At 46.4% G+C, this 22,132-nt stretch overlaps 2 protein-coding genes across 3 annotated transcripts in view; one reads left to right on the top strand and one right to left on the bottom strand.

Annotated features, from left to right (window-relative positions):
• BOC (BOC cell adhesion associated, oncogene regulated) overlaps nt 1–9,266 on the top strand; it is a 67,779-nt gene extending 58,513 nt beyond the window's left edge. Inside the window, exons 9-19 of one of the 2 annotated variants that reach the window (XM_004675215.2) lie at nt 1,448–1,607; nt 1,961–2,071; nt 2,435–2,641; nt 2,941–3,122; nt 3,502–3,607; nt 3,877–3,999; nt 5,657–5,878; nt 6,538–6,776; nt 6,953–7,029; nt 7,499–7,692; nt 8,592–9,266. In XM_004675215.2, the coding sequence (XP_004675272.1) occupies nt 1,448–1,607; nt 1,961–2,071; nt 2,435–2,641; nt 2,941–3,122; nt 3,502–3,607; nt 3,877–3,999; nt 5,657–5,878; nt 6,538–6,776; nt 6,953–7,029; nt 7,499–7,692; nt 8,592–8,779 (1,809 nt within the window). In that variant the 3' untranslated portion in view covers nt 8,780–9,266. Of the gene's footprint in view, nt 1–1,444; nt 1,608–1,960; nt 2,072–2,434; nt 2,642–2,940; nt 3,123–3,501; nt 3,608–3,876; nt 4,000–5,656; nt 5,879–6,537; nt 6,777–6,952; nt 7,030–7,498; nt 7,693–8,591 lie in introns of both variants that reach the window. The other variant, XM_012733906.1, reaches the window with a different exon arrangement.
• Nucleotides 9,267–12,153: 2,887 nt separating this feature from the next.
• The window catches only part of CFAP44 (cilia and flagella associated protein 44), a 63,122-nt gene continuing 53,143 nt past the window's right edge, over nt 12,154–22,132 (bottom strand). Inside the window, exons 26-34 of the mRNA XM_004675455.2 lie at nt 21,919–22,122; nt 20,918–21,113; nt 18,405–18,515; nt 16,838–16,968; nt 16,318–16,434; nt 15,235–15,436; nt 14,328–14,488; nt 13,251–13,385; nt 12,154–12,331 (exon numbers count right to left, since the gene is read on the bottom strand). Of these exons, the coding sequence (XP_004675512.1) occupies nt 12,161–12,331; nt 13,251–13,385; nt 14,328–14,488; nt 15,235–15,436; nt 16,318–16,434; nt 16,838–16,968; nt 18,405–18,515; nt 20,918–21,113; nt 21,919–22,122 (1,428 nt within the window). The 3' untranslated portion in view covers nt 12,154–12,160. The remainder of the gene's footprint in view (nt 12,332–13,250; nt 13,386–14,327; nt 14,489–15,234; nt 15,437–16,317; nt 16,435–16,837; nt 16,969–18,404; nt 18,516–20,917; nt 21,114–21,918; nt 22,123–22,132) is intronic.

The following is a 22,132-nucleotide window of genomic DNA, read 5'->3' as shown; positions in this document are numbered from 1 at the left end:
CTTAAAAGTTAGCATACAGGAAGGGGTTTTGAAAGCAAAACCTGCATTGGGGTTGTTTTTTCAGCCCCCTTCTTTTGCTGGAGACTGGGGGACCGGTCAGCTCCTTCTCACTTTTTCACACACAGAAGCAAGTTTTGTTTCCTGGTCTATCTGCGGACCCAGGGCTACTGTGTTTGGGTTTCTAGCACCACTGGGGATTCTCAGTTTGTAAAAACTTTTCCCCATGGAACAAATCCTGGAAGCTTGACATGAATGAACCCAGACCAGCCCTGTCCCTTGAATAGTAGGTTTTGTTCTACTTTGGCATATTCTGCTCAGGGATAGATAGGAGCTTTTCTGGCCAGCTGTTTCATTCCTCCGGCAGGCCACAGCCTCAGGTCCAGCGGGCGTGGGCTGCATGCTGCTGGCATCGTCTCTGGGGGAGCCTGGAGCTCTTTGTTTTTCCTTTACGTTTAAAGGTAGGGGTTGGGAACCATTAAAGATTAATCCTTAATAGTTACCATTAGTCTAGAGTTTTAAAGTTCTAAGCAAGGACTGAAGGCAGCAGCAGAAAGGACTGGAAGGGCAGAAACCTCGCGAGGGGAGGAAGTGGGAAAACCAGGAAGGGCTTGGCATTTGTTGGCAACCTACCTCGTGCCAAGTTCAGTGCTCAACCCTACATAAGTCAGATCTAATCCAGGCTTCAGAATAACCTGATTTGAGTTGCCTCATTTTAGAAACAAAAAAAAAACTGAGAATTTGAGAGGCTTAGAATGTGCTCAGGGCTACACAGCTAGGAGGAGACACCTCAAGTTTGATCCCGAGAGTGCCTGGCTCCCCACGTCTTGTTCTGTGTTTTCTGTGCTCTCTGGAGTCAATGGTTTCGGCACTCACTGGTGATGCGGCCTCTGGCGTGTTTCTCATCTCAGAGCCTTAGTCTCCTTGTGTATGGAATGGGAACCTGTTAACACCTGGGCCCAATGTTCAGGCCGAGCCTTGCCCACAGTAAGCACTCAGCCATCATCACCCTCTCCACCTGCGCTGTCTTTATCGTCTTCATCTTGTGTGAATATGAGCTGATAGGACTGGGTTTGTTTGGTTTAAGTAGACCCAAGGAGAGCAAGCTTTAAGTGTGGAAGGTTTGGAAGTACAGAAAAGCAGTCTCTGGGGAAATTCTCAGCAATGTCAGCCAGGTGTTTTGCCCCATACCTGCACCCATACCCAATTGTCTTTGCTGGAATCATTGGGCGAGGTGTCAGGGAGCCGGACCTCACTGTCCCAGTGAGAACAGACGCCTCAGAGCTGCCAGGAATCCCCCTTCCCACCTGCGCCCTGGTCTCCTTTCTTCTCCCTGGCCTTGGAGCTTCCCCCCACTCCCTTTGGGAGCCGCATTCCTCCTGAGCATTCCTCCTGAGCTCCCGGCTTGACTTGACGCTGCCTGGCCTCAAGCAGCCACCTTCTCCAGCAGGTCACAAACTCCTCTGATGATTGGACCATCTCTGGCATTCCCGCCAGCCAGCACCGCCTGACCTTCACCAGGCTCGACCCTGGGAGCTTGTATGAAGTGGAGATGGCTGCTTACAATTGTGCGGGTGAAGGCCAAACAGCTATGGTCACCTTCCGAACTGGTAAGGGCCAAACACTGCTTGGGGTTTCTGTGGGCCTGAGTGAATCCTAGCAGACCCAGGTGGGCAGCCCTGAACTTACCCAGCTTTCAACTACTTGTGTGTGAAGGCTGCAACCCCACCTCTCACCAGGAAAGCCACGCTGGCTGGTTCTCTGGCATCCATATGGCCTCTCACTCTGGGGCCAGGCATAACCCCCTGGGACAGGGGGCAGAACTGGGACTCAGAAGCACTGTCACTACTTGTGTTATCACTTTCTCCACCCCTCGGGCAGAGACTCAGGCAAAAGGACCGTGTGTAAAGGAAGATCTAACTTATGTTTCCTCCCTTGCTGACCTCAATCCACTTCCGCACAGGACGCAGGCCCAAACCTGAAATCAAAGCCAGCAAGGAGCAGCAGGTCCAGAGAGATGACCCTGGGGCCAGCCCCCAGAGCAGCAGCCAGCCGGACCACAGCCGCCTCTCCCGTAAGCCCAAACCAAGGGCTGGGGTGACTGGCAGTCCCTACGGGTGGTTGCCCCGGAGGCTCACTGCTGCAGGCCAAACAGGCACTGGGTTCGGTGGGGCTAGGAATCCTCTGGGCATTTCCCCAGTTACCACCATGTAGAAATACAGATTGGAACTTTTCCAATAAAACTCTGGAGTCTGATGCTGGGGGTCCAGGAGTGGTGGAGGGTGAACCACTGGCACTTGTCCCTCAATCCTCTGATGTTGCTGACCAAAGCCACTCCCGAGGGCGAGGAATGGTGACCCCGAGAGCCCAGAAGCAACACAGCTGTCTTTTCACTGTGCCCCTGCCTGATTCCTTCCTCACGCCTGGTATCCCCCAGCTCCGGAAGCTCCAGACAGGCCCACTATCTCCATGGCCTCCGAGACATCAGTGTACGTGACCTGGATTCCCCGGGGGAATGGTGGCTTCCCCATCCAGTCCTTTCGTGTGGAGTACAAGAAGCTAAAGAAAGTGGGGGACTGGATTCTGGCCACTAGTGCCATCCCCCCTTCCCGGCTCTCAGTGGAGATCACAGGCCTAGAGAAAGGTAGGGGCTGCCACCCACTGACCCTGTGCCCCAGCCACTCCTCTCCTCCTCCCTCACTGCCGCCATGTCTAGTGTTGATGCCCCAGCCTTAGAAAGCCCCACTTCTCCCTCTCCATGAGTCCCTAATGGGTCTAGTCAGCAGCCCGTGTGGCTGCCTTCGGATGGGGTTGGGAGTTACTGCTAGTCCTTCAGGGACTGTCGGGAAGGGGCTACCCCAGAGGCTCATGTGAGCCCTAGGCATGCTGTGAGGGAATCAGGCATCCCCCAGATCCTAGCTCAGTTAACATCCCCCTCACCAGGCACCTCCTACAAGTTCCGAGTCCGAGCCCTGAACATGCTGGGGGAGAGCGAGCCCAGCGCCCCCTCCCGGCCGTACGTGGTGTCAGGCTACAGTGGCCGTGTGTATGAGAGGCCGGTGGCAGGCCCCTACATCACCTTCACCGATGCGGTCAATGAGACCACCATCATGCTCAAGTGGATGGTAAGGTCCTACACGGACTTCGTGGCGGGGGTAGAAGAGGGTGGGCTTCGTACTAGGCAGGAGCCAGCCACTTGGCTGCCTCTACCTTCTTCTAAGATGCCTCCCTATGTGTTCCTGGGAACTGGGCCAGAGGCTCAGCCTCACAATGCCCAGCATGGATCAGAGGGTACTTACGTCTTCAGAGAAAAGAGAAGTGGCACTTTGGTTACTTGTCCACAAAAGCTTGGGGGACTCTTGGCTAAGTGAAACGATAGTATCCCCCCTGGGGTTCTTTGAGTTGCTCTCTGACGTATTTGCCAGGGTAAGATTTCTACCAGTGGTTCTGCTCACATGACTTCTGTGCCCTGTTGTCAATGTGTCTTCTCTCTGTTCCCTATAGTACATTCCAGCAAGTAACAACAACACCCCAATCCATGGCTTTTATATCTACTATCGACCTACAGACAGTGACAATGACAGTGACTACAAGAAAGATATGGTGGAAGGTGAGATTACGATGTGCGGTGGTTTCCTCTGTCGGGGAGGGGTCTAGAAGTCAGTCTCAAACCTGGGCTGGCGTGCTCATGTTCCTGACGCATGGCAGTGTGCTGAGCAGTTCACAAAGCCTCTCGCCAGCGTCCTTGCTGCTGGACCAGGAGCCTGGGTGGGCAGTTAGGACGCTCCCGCAGCGTGTCTCCCCCGCCAGACACAGAGCTGACTGGGGGCAAGCAAGGATCTATCTACACATCACACAGATGCCACTTGCTCTCCCCAGGGGACAGATACTGGCACTCCATAAGCCACCTGCAGCCAGAGACCTCCTATGACATTAAGATGCAGTGCTTCAATGAGGGTGGGGAGAGCGAGTTCAGCAACGTGATGATCTGTGAAACCAAAGGTGAGCCTGGGGGGGTTCTCTGAACTACTTCCAGCAAACTAGGGTACATCTTCCTCAGAAAGACTCCTCATTTTCCAAGAACCCCCTAAAACTTTAACCCCTCTGTTCTTTTTGCTTGTGCCTTATCTTAAGCACGACCGGGCTGCCATCATGCTGGCCTCCAGGAGCTGGGGGAGTAACTCCTCCGTGAACTCATGCAATAATAGCCGATGCTTTATTTGGGAACTTTTAAAAAACTTTACTCCCATGATAACATTTGGTATTCACATTAGTTTATTTAATTTAGCTATAAATCCATAAGCTAGGAAAGCAACTGAGCATCAGGGATTATCGGTAGAACCAGGTTCATCTAACTACAAGCCCTGACTCTTTCTCTGCCCTAAAACTTGCTAAATATATGCACTTGATATTTGCACATTGGTGAAGTGGTCAGATCCCATTACCTCCATTTTGCAAATGCTGAAGGTAGCTGAAAGAGGCAGATGGTGAAGATTTTAAGGCACAGGAATGGAGACAAGAAAACACATCTTTCCGTCACTGGCAAGTGCATTTTTCTCCCTGGCTTTGTTCGTCCTGCTTTCTGCCACTCATTCAGAAGCATTCCTGAGTGCCTCCAGTGTGCACTGCACCTGAGAGGTAGGGGAGTTGTAGCCTAAAACCCTGTATCCAGCAGCAATGCCCAGATAAAGAACAGGTGTGTCACACTGGTCTTGAATCTTCAGGCCAGACTGAAGGAAGGACCTGGGCATCAAAGCCTGAATTGGTCCCCAGATGGTTGGTGTGTACCTGCCCAGAGCTGGCGGAGGGTGACTGCACAGGAAGACTAGGTGGGACAGGCACTGAGAGAAAGGAGTGTAAGATAGCCTTGAGGCACCTAGCATGGAACCCCACAGGTGCTGTTGCCACATACCGGGAAAGGCCAGAGGGAAACAGCTTCCAGGAACAAGATGACACCAGAGGTCAGGTCTCCTGCAACACCAAAATGCAGCTGTCCCCCAGGAGAAGCAGGGCTTGTGCTGGGCAGGGGCGACTTGGCAGTCGTTCAGGTGTAGGTGGAAATCATGGGAACAGATGAGTGCACAGAGGGAATATAGGTGAAGAGGCAGACCACGAATGACCCGTATTTGGGAAGATAAAGAGCAGCTGTCAGCGGTAGGGAAGGCCCCGGGGCTTACTGCTCTAGCTTGTTTTCGCGACTCCTGGCCATCCCCGGGGGCCTGAAGTGCCCGTGTCCCTTGGGCCACACAGCTCTCCTTCCACCAGCTCTCTAGCAAACTCCTGGGTAGATTCTTCATTCCACCTTATTTGTAGTTTCACACATTTTTTTATATTAGCTTTCAAAAGTTCTAGCTGTTCTTTCAGAAAACCCCTATACAACTTTCCCCCCAAAAACCCAGTCTGACTCTGGAGCTCGGCTCACAAACCTCTAGGGTTGAAGTTTGAAACAAGGTTCAGTTCTCAGCAACAGCAGGTCCCACACAAGAAGCCAATTTCAAATTGAGCTTGGACTCCACACTCCTCTCATGGAGGGATGGAGGCACATGGTGAGTCTGACTCCACACTCCTCACCCAGGGAGTCAAGGTGATTTTTGTTTTCCCTATTGTGAAAGAAGTGTCAAAGGAATAGACCCTGAAGTGAGTCTTGTCCAAATTACAGCTCGGAAGTCATCTGGACAGCCTGGTCGATTCCCACCTCCGACTCTGGCCCCACCGCAGCCACCACCCCCTGAAACCATAGAGCGGCCGATGGGGACTGGGGCCATGGTGGCCCGCTCCAGCGACCTGCCCTACCTGATCGTGGGGGTCGTCCTGGGCTCTATCGTCCTTCTCATCGTTGCCTTTATCCCTTTCTGCTTGTGGAGGGCCTGGTCTAAGCAAAGTAAGTGAATGATCTTCCTCAGCAGTGAGATGGGAGTCTCTGGAGGGGTGGGAGGGGACCCTGGGGCCAAGGGCGTCCCCTAGGTACCCTCCGCCCTGCCAAATTAGAGGTGTCCTCCCTTCACAATCACTGGGGCTCAACCAGGTCACCCTGGGAGGCAGGCTAGTTCAAGCCTAGGCCCTTCCTCCCAGCTCACTAACCCGATGGAGAATAGCAAGTCAGCCTGTCTGTCTCAGGACACAGTGCTTACTTGGTCTCAGCAACTTTTCATGTCTGGAGCTGCTGCTTGACCACACTTTCCTACTTAGAACTCACAAGGCCGCTCTACTGGGTCTGGCTGCCGTGAGCTTTCTTCTTTATCCAGACTTGAGTGGTTATTCCACTCATTTCTGAGTCAAACAGAACATATCTGGTTAGTTTACCTTGATTAAATATTGCACCTTCACTCACCACCTCCTCCTCCCTTTCCCCCACTCCGTAAGTCTAGATGTTGGGGCTGGGGGAGAAATGGGTGACAGGAGAAAAATTCTGAACAGTTGTTATCCATCCCTGAGGTAATGTCGATTCTCTGCCTCCCTTTCGAGTTTTCTGAGGTTTTTGTGGGACTTTTCCAAACCGCCCCCGGCCTCCTTACCTAAGCATACCATCTGCCCTTCCAGAACATACAACAGACCTGGCTTTTCCTCAAAGCGCCCTTCTGCCATCATCCTGCCAGTACACAATGGTACCACTGGGAGGACTCCCAGGCCATCGAGCCAGTGGCCAGCCCTACCTCAGTGGTGCTGGTGGGCGCCCCTGCGCCAGTGGGGTGGTGCATGTGAACAGGGGCTGTCCAGCAGCTACCATCGGCTACCCAGGCATGAAGCCTCAGCAACACTACTCAGGGGAGTGTCAGCAGGTAAAGGTGCTGGGGGTGTGGGCAAGCAGGGGCCACCAGGGGATAGCTGGGCTTCCTCCTCTACAGCCTCCAGCCCTGGCGGGGCTCTCAGGTCAGGAACGGCTCATCCTGCTCAGTGAGTAGGAGAGTTACCTGGACTCAGATGTGACTTTTTTCATTGCTGTTTTCCTGAGCAGCGGGATGATGCCAACAGCCAGCTGAGGTGGACCGTTCTTGGGGATGGATATGACCCCCCGAGTCACCAGATTCCCAGGTAACCAGGCCCCTCCCTTCCGTCCTGAGCACCAGAGTTCACTTGCTCATTAGCTCCCCATATCTAAGAGTCACTCAGATGACTTTTAGTGCTTTGCTTAGGGACCCCACATCAGCTTACCTGCTCTGCCAAACTCTGTCCCTAAGGGGTATCTGCTGTGTTTGAAGTGAGAATGCCCTTTCCGGTCTGGGCTGGCCTCCCAGGATCCTCTCCTCACCTGGCAGACCATAGCAGGCACATCTGGGGCTCGCAGGCCCCAGACTGCACATCCTCTCATATACACTACTCCGGACTTGCTGGGGATGAAACAGAAAGGGTTACACGTGGCAATGATGGCGGGGCACGTCTTGGCCCACACCAGGGCGGAGTCCCTGCTGCGCTTTGATGCTCACAGATGGCATCCACAGGGATGGGGAGTGTGGGCCCAGTCTGTGCTTGCCTCTGCTCCCCTGTGGTCTTTCGCATGCAGAGGCCTCAAGTCTAACCTGGATGAGAGCGCCGCCTTGTACACGCTGCCCGGGGACTCCACGCAGCAGCTGCTCCGGCTGCACCAGGACTGCCTCCGCCGCCAGGAGCAATCCACGGCTGCCAGCCAGTCCGGCACGAGAAGCGTACCCCAGAGTTCTGGGCTGGAAGCGACGTGGGACCCTCTCTTCCACCCAGGTCTTTGCCAGGGCGAGGAGGGGGAGATGACAGTTCTCAGAGGTGGTGCTTGGGAAGGCGTCACTGCTGCTTTTATGCAGAAGAGACAGGAGGAAAGGGAGGCTCCCATCCACACTTCCCTGCCAAGGGCCGTGTGCAGCCCTGAGGGGTTGGTTGGGGAGGGGGGTGGAAGGGAGAAGAGTCCTTGTCCAGCATGACAAGCTCTGTCCTCAAAGGTTGAACTGAAGTGTCCTTTTGGTCTCCCTGAATTTCAAGGCTATTGGCAAATTCCTGCTACCTCTCATCGACTTAAGAGGCCCTCCCAGTCACTCAAATGCCTTGCTTTGTCAGGTCCTGTCTGTCCCCTAATTAAGGATGGAGCTTGTATCGATCATAACAGAGCCAAATTCTTGTGAACACTGTGGTGCTCTGTGCCACCACAGAACTCTTCTCTAAGGGACGCAGTGCACCATTACCCCACTTTTTTTGTGCCAGTCTCTGGCACAAAACCAGATACATGCCTGGTTGAGGTGTAGGCCGCTTCAGAGGGCTGGCTAATGTTTCTTAGTCTCCATGGCCCAAATACGGGCCCACGTGGTGATCTTCAGCCCTGTCTCTCCTAGCTAAAACTCTAAAAGACAGGCACCCCCGAGATCCAGGTCAACATCATTAGAACTCTAACTAGATCTGGGAGGGGAGGACGTGCATGGGATTATCTTGCCATCACAGCACAAGGATAGACTAGCAGCTTAAGAGAAGGGCTAAGTGACCGCAGCGGGGTGGCAGCACAGGGGCCCTGGCTCTAGGCTCCTCTCCTCCGGGGTGGAGACACGGCTCCCATCACCTAAGAGCTGACCCAGAACAAAGCATGGCTTCCTGCTCAGCCTGGATTTTAATATTTCCGCTTTCTCTCCCTTCAGGACCCCCTTGCTGCTTGGGCCTGGTGCCAGTTGAAGAGGTGGACAGTGTGGACTCCTGCCCCATGGGTGGAGCAGACTGGTGTCCCCAGCACCCCCCCGAGGCCTGTGTTGGGCAGGAACTCGGGAAGCGGCTGTCCCCCAGCCCTCCGGTGCACGTGTCTTTTGAAACACCACCTCCCACAATTTAGACAGAAGTCAGTGTCCCAGAAAGACTATATATAATTTTAAAAAAGAGACAGAAAATTGGTATTTATTTTTCTATAATAGCCATATTTATATATTTATGCACTTGTAAATAAATGTATATGTTTTTTTATAATTCTGGAGAGAGCAAGGGAATCCTACCCATAGGGGTATGAGAAGGAAAACAAGCCGCTGCCGAGCATGAGTCAAGAAAGAGGAACAGCTCTTCACGCCACATTCCTGCCACTGCCTGGGAGGCCCACAGTTTAGCCGCTATGACCATACGTGACCGGCTGGAGATGCCCAAGCACGGAGCTGCTGCTACAGGAGACGCCGGTGAGGAGAGACTCTGTTGTGTACTCTAAGCATTATTAAGTACTATAAGCATTAACAGACCTTCCAGAATCAATAATCCGTGGCAACATATCGCTGTAAAAACAAACACTGTAACTTCTAAATAAATGTTTAGTCTTCCCTGTAACCTTCAACTTAGTCACTTGTGAGTCAGCATTTTCTTTCCATGTTAGGGTTCAGTTTGAGTATCGGGAGAAAATACCCACTTGTGCTGTTCCCAAACTTATCAAGAGATGACACATGGAAAAGGAAGGTAGCAACTGTTTCCAAAGTTTGGTCTTGTTAACGATTGAATGCTAGTTTTTAGGGACAGTGAACACTAGTAGGCAGCTTGCAGCCACGGCAAAGGAAAGAAACGAAACTTTTCTACCCAGTGTGTATCGAAAGCCAAATATTTTCTCAAATATTGGTAAGTTTTTAATTTCCATGCCACACACGATTAAAAAAAAAATCCCCCTTCCAAAAATCTACCAACATTGCCAGTGGAAAAGCCCAGGAGTAACTGTCTAGGACAAGTGCGCCCTCTTCAGGCCAAACACAGCACCTGCTCTTAGGTTTCCTTTATCTTTTCCATCAAACAGCTGAAGTTAAAGCTCTGAGACAACATGATTTTCAGGAAAGCAGTATTTTAAAAATATTAAAGTGAAGGACTATAAAGAACATTTAAGTAATGGGAAGTAAGTCTGTGACTTAAGACATAACCTATTATTGTGGGGTAGGGCCAATGAGCTCAATCTTTGCTCATTTAACCCTCACACTTATGCAGCCCATTGGCTTAATTTTTTCCTTCAAAGTAAGTTTTGGTGAACTTTAGTGATAAGTGACATTGTTTAATGCCCTGTATTGGAACAGTAGGTCTACTGTTAGTGGATATTAAGTGAGATAGATTATTGCAGAAAAGGACTGAGTCAGAAAGTTCCAAATATTCAATTTCATTTCTTTGCTTTAGATTCAGGTTAATTGGTATAGTGCCCTTTAAACTTAAAGGCAGCAAAAGCATCTAAGTTACTAAGGGCTGGAGTTAAGACCCAGTCAGCAGGGACTGGTGGGAGACAGCTCAGCCTCTGAAGGAGACTTCCCATGTGGGAGAGAGCCCCCTTGACTGTAAGGCTGTGACAGATAGGTTGGGCCCAGTTTTGATTTTTTTGCTTCCAGTGCTGAGAATTGATGATAATATGGAAGAAGGCTCAAGACAAATTAATAGTTTAGCCACAAGTAATTCAATTCAAACTGATTTCTGGCCTTCTTTTCCTGTGAGGCCACCTTCTCTAAGGGTGGAGCAGAGACAGCGTGATCTGGGGAACAGTAGTTTCCTATCCTCCCCCACTAAAGCTGCACCCTGAGTGTCCCCTGTTTGAAATTAAAGTTTCGAAAGCCTCAAATGCTCATTTTAAATTATAGATTCAAGACTGAGTCTGGAATCAAGCAGACATGAAACCTATCTACCTTGTCCAAAAAATATAATAATAACTGTTATCGTGAATTACAAACATGCTGGACAAAGGCACAGGTGTGGTGGTGACTGTGTATATTACCTGGTACAGTAGTTCTGATAGAATGTTGTAAAAGACTCTGGCTTGCTTTTGCTCTGTGCCTGAGATGCTCGCTCTGGGTGAAGGGACGTCACACGCAGAAAAGAAGTAAGGTGAGCAAGAACCTGGGCGTCCTGCCAGCCGAGTGAGTGGGCTTGCCCGTGACTTCGTGAGACAGACACATCCAGATATGTGACTTCCAGACCCCTGAACCTCAGAAACAGGGTGAGTGGGATACACAGGTTCTTCTTTTTTAGGAAGCAGTAAATAAGTAAAACCGAGTTATAACTAGAACATTTTCCTAAAAGCTTCAAAGGCGCACATAGTAGGAAAAAAGAATTCTCTAGTAGAGAAGCTGCTACAGCAGGGACTTAGGGCAATAGACACAAACTATTCAGACTTCTTAAATAGGAAAGACTCAGAGATAGGTCAAGCATCCAGTTCTAACACACACAAAGCAAGTTAACCCTCTTTATAATTTGGGGCAGGCAGCTAAGAAGCATTGCTGAGTTCGTTCTACGTCAATGCAGTATTATTGCCTTTCCTTCTCAGGGACCAACTTTACATTCTAGGATAGCCACAGTGAAGTAACTCCTCGAGCTCAGAATCGAAATGCTCTGTTCTGTTACCAACAGCAATCCAAGTATCAGTGAGTTCAGTCCAAGAATCCCAGATTAGTTAAAAGTACTATACACATGCAAAAATGACCACATTTCGGAATGATTTCCATCTTACCTCGTTACTTCTAGATCTATATCAAAAACAGCTAGTGACTCGGGTAGAACCTCAGAGGAAGCAGCGTAAGAAACCACAGGAGTCCTTAGAAGACAGGTAGAGTTGCAAATAACTTCAGAAAAAAATCCCCCACTTTTTTGGCCATTCTGGAAAACACATCCTGCCATTCTGCTCATAGCTGAGTTTGCTAAAATTTGGAGATGTAGGAAGCTGGCTATTTGCATGCTTTCTGCTCTGCTACATCTCTGTATTGTCTGAATCCTCAAATAACCGCTTTCTAAAAATGTCAGAATTCCAAGTCACATTTCTTATTCTATGTTATTGTTGGCAAAATAAGTTTGTCTTTTTCTCATGTGCTCACAGAATACTTAAGTAACAAAGTTTAGTTTCCAAGGATCAAAAAGGGGAAGTTTTCTCATGGATTGCTGAATAACTTCTTGCTAACAGCTAAAAAGTCAGAAAAACAAATTTCCCTAAAACAGATGTTTTGTTGCAATTTTGAGGTATAGCTGTCTGTGACTTGATATTCAATCCACTTGATCTAAATTGTTCAGTTCATTAATAGATGTTAAGTGCTATCATATGTTCTAAACTAACCAAACTTAAAGAGAAATTATTAAAACTGCATGACTAAGATCTGGTTTTGGGATTTTTAGATAAGTTCATTTCAAAATAAGAAGATGGTAGTAGGTGGCAAAGAAAAAAAAAAAACAGACCTTTTGGTACATATGTCCAAAAAGTAAGTCTCAAGCCCGCGTGCTTCATCTAGTTGTGCTGTGGAGACTGAATGGGAGGGAGGATAAGACCACCTTTCCTCCGCAGGAGGGCAATCTCTTCCTTTAAAGCCGAAATTCTTTCTGCCTGGATGTGGATCAGTTCAGTGACCTTCTTTCTTGCCACAATATCCGCTTTCCGGGGACCCTGGAAGGCATTCCCCTGTTGGAAGAAAACATGGCCCTCTTTAAGCATCATTTTGAATGCAACAACTTCTTGTCCCTCTGGTAAGCATGCCTGCCTCTAGTCAATTTCAATGCCATTTCTCCTCCTTTTGAGGGCTTTCAAGTCCCCCACTTAAATAACACCATTAGAAAAGTGTCCGTAAAGCTAATGAACACATCTAAACATAGAAAGCCCTTTCAGGCGGCTAACATGTTAAGCTGTCAGTCATTCATCCCCCAAGGATTTTCTTTTCTCAGTAGAGCCTGTATTTTGTTTTCTGCAAAGAAAATACTCATTTCCTCTTCCTTCCATTGTCCAGTCAACTCTTAAACTCTCCAGGTGATGCTGATGCAGTGCTTCAGGGATGACTCTTTGAGAAGCCCTCATTTGAGCATTTACAGGATACTAATGAAGAATAGAAAGCAAAGAAACCAAGAGAAAATGGAATCTTTTCCAAATACCTTTGTAAGAGGACATCATTTAGAATATGCCACATGTGTTAGGTTCCTATAGTAAAAAGCTTGAAACAGATAAATATTTACCACATTCTAGGTATTAAAGGTTTAATAAATACTATGTTAAACATTGCATAAGCACAAACTTGAAGGCCATAAAAAGCACCAGGTGTTTTAATAGTCAAGATTGGTACCATTATTTGCCCCTAAATAACCGTGCCTCTTTATGGCCAAGGCAGACCCCAGAAGTGAGTAAGTGCCTGGACCCAGGCAGCATGCAGCAAAGCCGGCCCCGGGCTCACCGTAAGGTGGAGGGGCAGCTTGGGGGCCGGGGGACTGCATGGACTGAGATCAGGGTCTCAGTGCCAGCACTTGATAGTTCGTCAACAGCTACTGTTAATGGAGCGTCCCCAGATTTGATGAAGGGTCCGAAAAAAAGGGTCCGAAGAAAAGGAACATACCTGCTGGTTCTGTAACGTATTCAACCGAGAATCCAGTTTCTTCTTTTCAATACATAGGTCATTCATCTGATGAAGCTTTTTGGTATGTTCTTTTGTCTTCATCATCAGTTCCCATCGCATTTGAGCAATCTTCTCCTACCAAAGCAGGAAGATGCAAGATGAATTAATATGGAGAACAATGTATATCTGGGTCTGCTAAATATCAGGCAACTAGAGCAGCACACGCAGGTAGGAAGTTACAATCCAATGCCAACAAAGAAACAGCTGCACTGAGTCTGGCTGGTTAAAAGCAGGAAGACTGTAAACTAAGACCAACAGTAATCTTAAAGGTTGCTCTATTCCCAGTCCTGGTCAAAATTCTCAAGGGAGCGTGAATGCCATAGTTGGCTACTGGCTTTCCTTTGTTCTCATCTTGAGACTTCTTGTGCTATTTGTAGTAGGCCTGAGGTAGGGGCCAAGTTCATTGGCAGATTCAGTGCTAACTATTGGGAAACAAAGGTAAAGCAAAGTAGCACGAGGGACTTCTTCTTCCCCAGATATTGATGAGGTAGAACAGAAAATGGGGGCGATGCTGATGATTTGTGGGCTTCTAAAAACTCCTACTTTGGAGCCAGGCTCTAGTTGGGAGCCAGGCTCTAGTTGGGACACTATCTTATCTCACTGCTCAAGGAACAACTTAGGCACTAACAGCTTCTAAGACCCCATAGCCAAATAGTCCATATCTTGCTACAGAAGTTATTACTTCAAGGTGTTTTTTACCTTCTAAGTTGTAAGAGCACCCCAAAGTTCTGCAGAGTAACATAGGTTCCTCAGAGCATAGCAGTTCAACTCCTAACCCGGTAGAGCACTTTCACACTGCCATCACAGCTAGGCACCCTAGACCCCAAAGCTAGTGCTGGTGCCTTCACCCTGTGATAAGTCCTTCCCGCCAAGTGAGTGGTAAGAAAGCTGCGACGGGCTTAAGATCCTGGGGGTGACCAGTTCACAGACCCCCCTCCAGCTGCATAGATGCACTGCAGAACCACTCACCATTCAACCCAGATCCAGCAAAGAAGGTCACCTGGTTCCTTGCCTTACCTCCCACATCTTCAGCTCCTTTGCATTCGACAGCTCCTTTCGAAGTTTTCTGATCTTCAGTTCTTCAAGGGTCGTATTCACCGAGAGTGTCTGAAGGGCTTCCAGGTCTATCACACGGCCAAATTTGCTGATCATTAGTTGACGGACGGTCTCTTCCATTTCTAAGGAGATAGACACCATCAGATAATGCAACAGCTCCCATGTTATCAAATGAACAGTACCGGTTATGAAACTAAGAACTAGCTTTGCAAGAAGATAGTAAAGGCTCATTCATTCCCCACTGATTTCACCTGTTACTTTCCTCAATGAAAATGCCCATCCTTGTATTTTCTTTTCACCTACTGCAGAAGTCCTGTAGTTCACAGGCGGTATGGACACATACATAGGCATGTGTACTTACCTGGTGGTTGAGTCTGGGGGAGGAAATGGAGTGCTATTCAGTTAATTCAATTGTGTCTTCAATGTTTTATTTCTTAAGCTTGGTAGTGGCATATGAATTGTATACTATATTTTATTATACACAGAACTTTTTATATTAAAAAGAAATCACTTCTATGCTAAAGAGTCATCCCTTTAAACAGCAAACTGATAGTCTGACAATATCGGGAGAGATGAGCTTACTTGTTCCCTCTCTTGGAAAGGGGGTAGGACAGGTATGTTATAGAGAAGGAAACATAATAAGTGGCAAATAACTGTATGTGAAGGAAGGACAAAAGCCACAATTAAATACAATTTAACATTCATCAGCAGGGAAAAACAGTTGGAGCTGGGCAATTCTCACCCTTGAGGGGAAAGATACAGTGGCTGTATCCTCTCTTCCATGTTTCTGGGGTTACTTGCTGGTTTCGAATTTGAAGACAGTCACTTGATAGTACTCTTCTATCATAGCCTATGCTCAGTTACTTACTCTGTATGGTTTTCGCCATCTCTTTTTTTTCTCGGATAAGCTGCTTACGCCTCTCCCGACATTCTTTGTTAAGTTTGCGCTGCTTGGAATTTTCCTCCTGAAGGTACATGATTCGCTCTTGCAGCAGACTCAAGGAGTGATTAGAAAAGACCAAAGTTCCAGAAAGGTCATTCGGTATTTCTCCAAATATTACATACTCTATCTACAAAAACAAAAGAGACAGCTCAAACTCAGTAGGTCATAAAAAGCGCAGAAGCGTGTGTTTCCTTGATCTGCCTGTTCTGCTCCCCACTGTCTTGGGTGAAGCGTCTCACCACCCCACACCCCTGGCCTGTACCCCAGTTCTATATGTATAAATAAATAAATCTTAAAAAAAAAAAAGCGCAGAAGCTGCACTTCCTTCTCTGTTGCCTGCTTAGGTCGCTTCCTTTGGAGGTTTCATCACCCAGTAAGTGAAAAAGCAGGAGGTTGTCTTCAGATCGTTAACTACACCTGTCCCTCTGGGGACAAGAAGTGTCACCCACAGTCCACGCAGATCAACTATAACATGGAAGCACCATCGCAGAGCCGGTATGTGAGGCAGAGCTCTGGGCAGGGAACTAATTCACCTGGGTTACACAAAACATGCGTTTCTAAATAGAGTCTGATGGGTCATTTCTCTTACTCACATCTCTGTCTTAATATAACTGGTAATTCAAGTGGTGTGTGGAAATGAACAAAGAAAGGGAGAACCAGAAGTAGATCTTCCTTTTTTCTTGGTTCCCATCATTACTAAGTAGAGAGTAAGTAGAGATAATTCTTGCATCATAAGTGGTATGGAAAGCAGCAGGTATGCAAGACCCAAGAATTCAACCTACGTCATTCCAGTCTTAAGTCACGGGGTCCTCGTTTCTACAAATGTGAAGTGACTCACATCTCACAGTGGTGATGAACCACTTTTTGCTTTTAACAATCTAATAATGGGCAAGAAAAGTTTAGTTGTCATTACACAGGCAGATTTCTCAGCTACTGACTACTTCGCCCTCTCAGTGACAAAGACTCTTTCTTGGGAGTCTCTGACCAGCCTGGCACCAGACCCATCACCTGGTGGAGCTTGAGTGGAATCACAACCAGCAGTTCATTCAGCCGCTGCTGCTTCTCCCGCTGATAAGCCTCCAGGGCTGCCTCTGCTGTGTTCAGATTAGTTGCCACGATTTTTACCTGTGGAAAGTCCCACATTTAAGTTTCCATCTAAGTGTCTAGAAGGAGGAGGACTGGGGGGAGGAGGAAGAACAAAGAGGGGAGGAAGCACAATGGACTGTGGGTGTGGACTAGAGTGAGTCAGCGGTGCACTAGGGGAGCAATACCTGATAGAAGTATCCAAATATTAGCTTAATTGAAGTAAATAAATTTTTTAAATAAAAATTGTATTAATTCAAAATAGAAACAAAGTCGAGAAGATTCTACGAGCATATAGCCAAACTGGTAAATGATGGCAGCTTGAGGAGAGAACATGGGGTATGACCACTGGATGGTGGCTACTCTGGAGAGGAGCCCTGACGTGGCCCTGCTGTGGCCTGGTACACTGCAGTAGGGAGGACGGCCACGTAGGAGGCCACCTTACTTTTTTAGACAATGTGTCATATTCCTTTTTGAGGTTATCAACAATTTTTTTTTCTTCAACTAAGGCTTCTTCAATGTCCAGCCTTTTTTCTCTAAGTTGAAGGGCCAGTTCAAAAAGATTCACATTACAATCTGAAAAGACAAAATAAAAAGCAGCCCAGTTTGTTACAGGATGTAATAATACACCAAGCATGGACTCGGCAATTCGGAATCGTGTCCCATTTGTGGGCCCCATCTGGGAAGGTCTCACCACACCCAGGGCACCAGTGTTCCAGGTGTAAGTTACTGATGGCATTAATAATTATAACAGTCGTCACAACCCCAGTCACAGCCCCAGTCTGAAGTTCTGAGCTGTACTCTGAGCCAGGCTTTGCACGGGGCTTTTACATACATTATCCTAATCAAGGCTCATAGAACCTGCAAAGGAGAAACTATTGACTGTTCTCCTTTTATGGGTGAGGACCTTAATCTCACAGAGGTCATGCAACTTAAGTGATAATATAGAAACATTGTACTTGAATCCCATACTAACTTCCACTGCCTCACACTAAAAGTCACATTTAGGAGCCTAGGGGTGGCCTAGGGGTAAAGTCTCAACAAAACCACCTTGACAGCCTTGAGCTCGATTCCCAGCTGGGGAGTTGCCCACATATGGCACCACAGCACACCTCTTCTGTCTCACCTATTGCTCACCTCAGCATTGTAATTAAGTAGATCTGTGTGTTCTGCTTCCCACTCAGTCTCTGGAGTATCCTCTCACCCCCTGCACCTCTGATACACACCCCAGTTGTTCTAAGCAAAAATAAAATCTTTTAAAAGGTCACATTTATCCACCAACTAATTGATAAAATAAAAATTTAATGGAGATTTGCAATGGAATTTAGGAACCTGAATTGTATCCCTAGTTTTACCAGTAAGAAAGCTACAGGGTTAGTTGAGGTCCTTCAATCTCGCTGTAAAATAATGAGTGCCATCACAAGGGAGTTGTTTTCCTCTCTCCCACATATGTACGAGTTTTCAAAAGCAAAACAAGATTTAAAAGTTTTTGTAAATTAAACCTTATGTTATCCCAAAAGGAAATCATTTTCTCTATTGAGCCCCTCCTCCATCAAAGGTATATGAATATTGGTCTGGCTGCCTCAGCCTGGTTTCTCCAGGGTAAACAGTGATTGCAAATTGCCAAGCATTTTCAGGAAACTGGTACAAATTGCCCTTACAAAACATATTTGAAATATGAAAAAAAGGTTGTCAAAAAGAACACTTTGTTAAAAAAAATAGTAAGTAGATACAAAGTATAATCTGCTGCTTCTTTGTAAAGAACCTTGTATATAATTTATGACTCAGTCAACTCCAGGTTGCTTGCAGATTTGTTGCTCATAAATGGCTGCCCAGAGACAGAAACTAAGTCACCAAGTGCCCCCAAAGCTATCCTTCATATATATTTTATGCCACCATCCCCTTAAATTTTATTCTGAGAGAACTGAAAAGGAAAACAGAAAAGGGATCCTTTGTTTTAGGTCAGTCCATGTTCACACGCAGCAGAAAACACGTGCTTTTATCCAACTTACTTGTCGGGCAGATGGAGTCATCAAAAACATCATCTTCAGATCCAGACTCATCTTCATCGCCCTCCAAGCTTGATTCTTCTTCACTTGATTCTTCACTTTCTTCATCTTCATCTAAGTACAAAGATATTATTATTAATAAAGAGAGTTCAGTTCCAGTGCTTAACTAAACCCCAGGCTTTTAAAAATAAAGTCTTCCACAAATAATTTGTCACTAGGAGAATGAGAGACATAAAACAGAAAACTAGTCTTACTCTCAGAAGAGTTCTAAGCGGTGAAGGGCACACAGACCGCAAACTCCAAAGCCTGCAGAAAGGTCTATGGTTAATGTCAATGCATTGAGCAGGTTGAGAACAAGCTGCTTCTGCTGGGACTCAACTAACATGCACTTGGTTACAGAGGCTCACAATTCCAAAGCTGAGAGACTGAAGACAGTTTTGTAACTTATCTGAACTGAAACAATGCAATTTATAATCTTTATTTAACCTAGTTAGTGTGAAAACATTTCTCTGGCAGAAATACTAAGGTGTCAGAGATTTAGCATAGATTCTCACCTTTGACCAAACCTGAGGCTCAGGCTCTAGCGTCTTCTTTCTGATTAGCCCCTGACCTCAGCCAGATGGCTAATCTATCTGCCTTACCACAAAATCCCGATAAATTCTGCCTTATTGTTCCTTAATAAGTGTCAAGAGTAAGTTTTTCCTTTAATGACATCATATAAAATATCTTTTATGAAAATAAAAATTTTTGGATACTAAAACATCTGTCCCCAAGTGCTTTCGATAGGGGGTTAGAGGCCTCACCCTTCAGCTGTGCAGCCCCATATTCTTTGCACAGAGTGCCAGTGGGCTGTTTCTACTTTATGGAACTTCAAATTAACAAAAAGAGGTGAAGTGAAACCTCTCTAGAAGAGTCCTTTCGAAGTTACTTTAAGTGGCTGGTACCACCATATGAAATAAAGACACCATTTAAATCAGACTTTAAAATTCTTACATAAATTCCTGTTTTCAGGAAGATTATGAAGATCTACTTTTTCTATGCCTCCTACTAAACACAATTAAAAATTCTGGGTATTGGCTCTCCCTAGTGGTGCAATGGGTTAAAGCATCACACTATGAAGCTCTCAATAGCCACTGCAACACAAGTTCGATCCCCAGCCAGGGAGCTGTCACACATGGCATGGCAGACTTCTCCTGACCCATGTGTGGGGTGGGAATTCAGCAGTGTATTTCAGTACATCTGCCTGTCCTGCCCCCCACACTGTCTCTGGTGAATCGTCTCACCCACCACACTTCTGGCCTGTACCCCATTTCTGTAAGAATAAATATTTTTTAAAATCCACATGACTCTGAAAAGTGCAGAGATGACAGATCAAATATGCACCCCAGAGCCTAAGCCTCAACCCTGTGGTGATTTCCTTGGGTCTCCTTTTGCCTCACATATCCCAGACGTGGCGATAAGAGAGTCAGTAACCTGAAAACACCAACAAAGGCAGAGATGGGAAGGCCCAAAAGGAGGCTAATTTCTCTAGCAAGGAGACCTGGAAAGAAAGAACTTAACAAGGCAGAAATCATTTAGACGTCAATCTCACCAAACACCACAGAAAAAGTCTTGTCCTACTCTGGGACCCACTGCAGCAAAGACCAAGTGGGGTACCCAGATACCCAGGCATTTAAAGCTATAATGAAGGACCCTAACACTCTCCCAAGGATGGTATCAGAGAAGGCCAGACAGGGAGCCCACACATTTGTTCCTACTGGCTCATTACCAGCCCCGACCACTCTGTGCAGACCCCAGGGGAAGCCCGGATGACCACTGCCCTCTCACCTGGCTAACTGCAGAGGCAGTGGCAGAACAGCCCCCATGCGGAACTAGGCCTTCAGTCAGAGCCCAGGGGCACCAAGGCTTTGCCTGTGTGTTGTCAGTAGAGACTAGGTGGGAAGCTGGAATTCCCACCCCACACAGCAGTAACAGGAGATCTCTCCTTGGGTGACAATGAAAGGCTGAGCCCTTGAGGCTGGCAGTGCTGGCCCCTTTCTCTGTCAGGGCAGTGTTCTCAGAGAAAACCAAGTGAAACAGAAGATTTAGGTAGCATACAGGCTCTTAACATGAAAGTTTCAGATTTCAGTTTCAGATTTTTTGAAAAAAGCACTCATCGCACTGAGAAAAGATACCTAATAAATGCCACACTCAGATGACCGAAACATTACAATGACCTGAGAAGTAAACCACATTGATAAAATTACTACAGTCATCAATTATAAACATACTTGAAGCAAATGGGAAGAAAACACACCAGACCTCAACAAAGAAATAAAAAGTCTCAGCAGAAAAAATTCTCTCTCTCTCCCGGCAGTTAGACAGCTAAAGGCTTATGTGCTCTCCTCTCTAACCCTCACAGAGACTGTCCACTGTCAGTGGTGTAGTGGAAATAGGTCAAAAATGTCCCTTCGTTATGTCTCTATTTCATGCGACCAAGAGAAAATAGGATCGCATATAAGAAGGAAAATACAAACCAGCATCTCCTTCAACTTCCTTTTTCTTCACCCTCTTAATCCTCTTCTTTAGGACTTTCATGAGGAAGTTAGCAAATTTATTGTTTTCCCCCAGGGCTGCTTGGAAACCAGCATAGAGTGCCTTTTCTTGATCTTGGAGCTTAGCAATTTCATTCTTTTTCTCCTCCATTTCTTTAAGAGTTTCATTTATTTTCCACTACATGAACAAAAACAAGAAAATATTCCTGATAAACCAGGTTGCGAGAGAAAAACAACATAGTGTAAGATTATGGTTCAAAACATCTTTCTAAAGTTTCTTATTACAAGTTTATATTTCTGATATTTGCAACACCATCTACTTATCTGATTAAAATGTTGTCATTCTTTCATTAAAATCAGTAAGTTTAGAATCGGGTAAGTTCAGCATTTGAATATTTAACTCTCTCAAAAACGAAACAAATGAAATTTCACTGCTATATAGATGTCAGTTATTATCTCTACATGTGTGGTCTTGAAAAAAAATATTTTTTCACATCAGTAACTGGAAAAAAAAATCTCTTAGTGAAACTGATGTTAGAAATTGATGTCGTATATACTTAATAGAATTCTTCCTTTAAGACAAATAATATAATTTATCACTACATTTATCACATAAATAACAATTTCCAGTGATAGTCAACTATATGTTACTTTAAAGCGAGCAAAAGCATTTACGAAACTCACTAACTTCTTTTCCAGGTATATCCCTATGGATAACAATCAAAACTCACCTTCACGTGACAGCTAGCAGCAAGCAAAATATAGCCACTTGAAATCTATAAACTGATTCACATGAGATTTTATTCTCAACCTTACAAAACATCAAATCAAATTTTGGTTCACTTTTCTGTGACCAAGGATACCAAAAACAGGAAACTGACCAAGTAGAGAAGACAAAAAAGAAAAGAGGACTAGAACAAGGAGGAAATTAAGTTGAGAAGAAAAAAAGAACCCGGCTGCCTCCATAACCCAGGTGCTCATACTTGCATGTCCTGTTCCTCTTTGTCTAGTGAGTTAACACGCTCTTGAAGGATATTCTCCTGTTTTTCAAAGTTCTTAAGGAGAAGCATTTCTTGAAACAGCGTGAGATGGTGCAAGTCAGATAATTTCATCTGAGTATCTAGTTTCAGTTTCTGATGTCTCAGGAGACGAAGTTCTGCATCAAAAGTAACAATAAGTTCTCTGATCTAAGGTAGA

This window comes from Condylura cristata, unplaced genomic scaffold, assembly GCF_000260355.1.
Source record: "Condylura cristata isolate star-nosed mole 26May11 unplaced genomic scaffold, ConCri1.0 scaffold00003, whole genome shotgun sequence".
Taxonomy (NCBI): domain Eukaryota; kingdom Metazoa; phylum Chordata; class Mammalia; order Eulipotyphla; family Talpidae; genus Condylura; species Condylura cristata.
The sequence above is the reverse complement of the archived record's forward strand: the minus strand, read 5'-3'. Positions and strand labels throughout refer to the sequence as shown.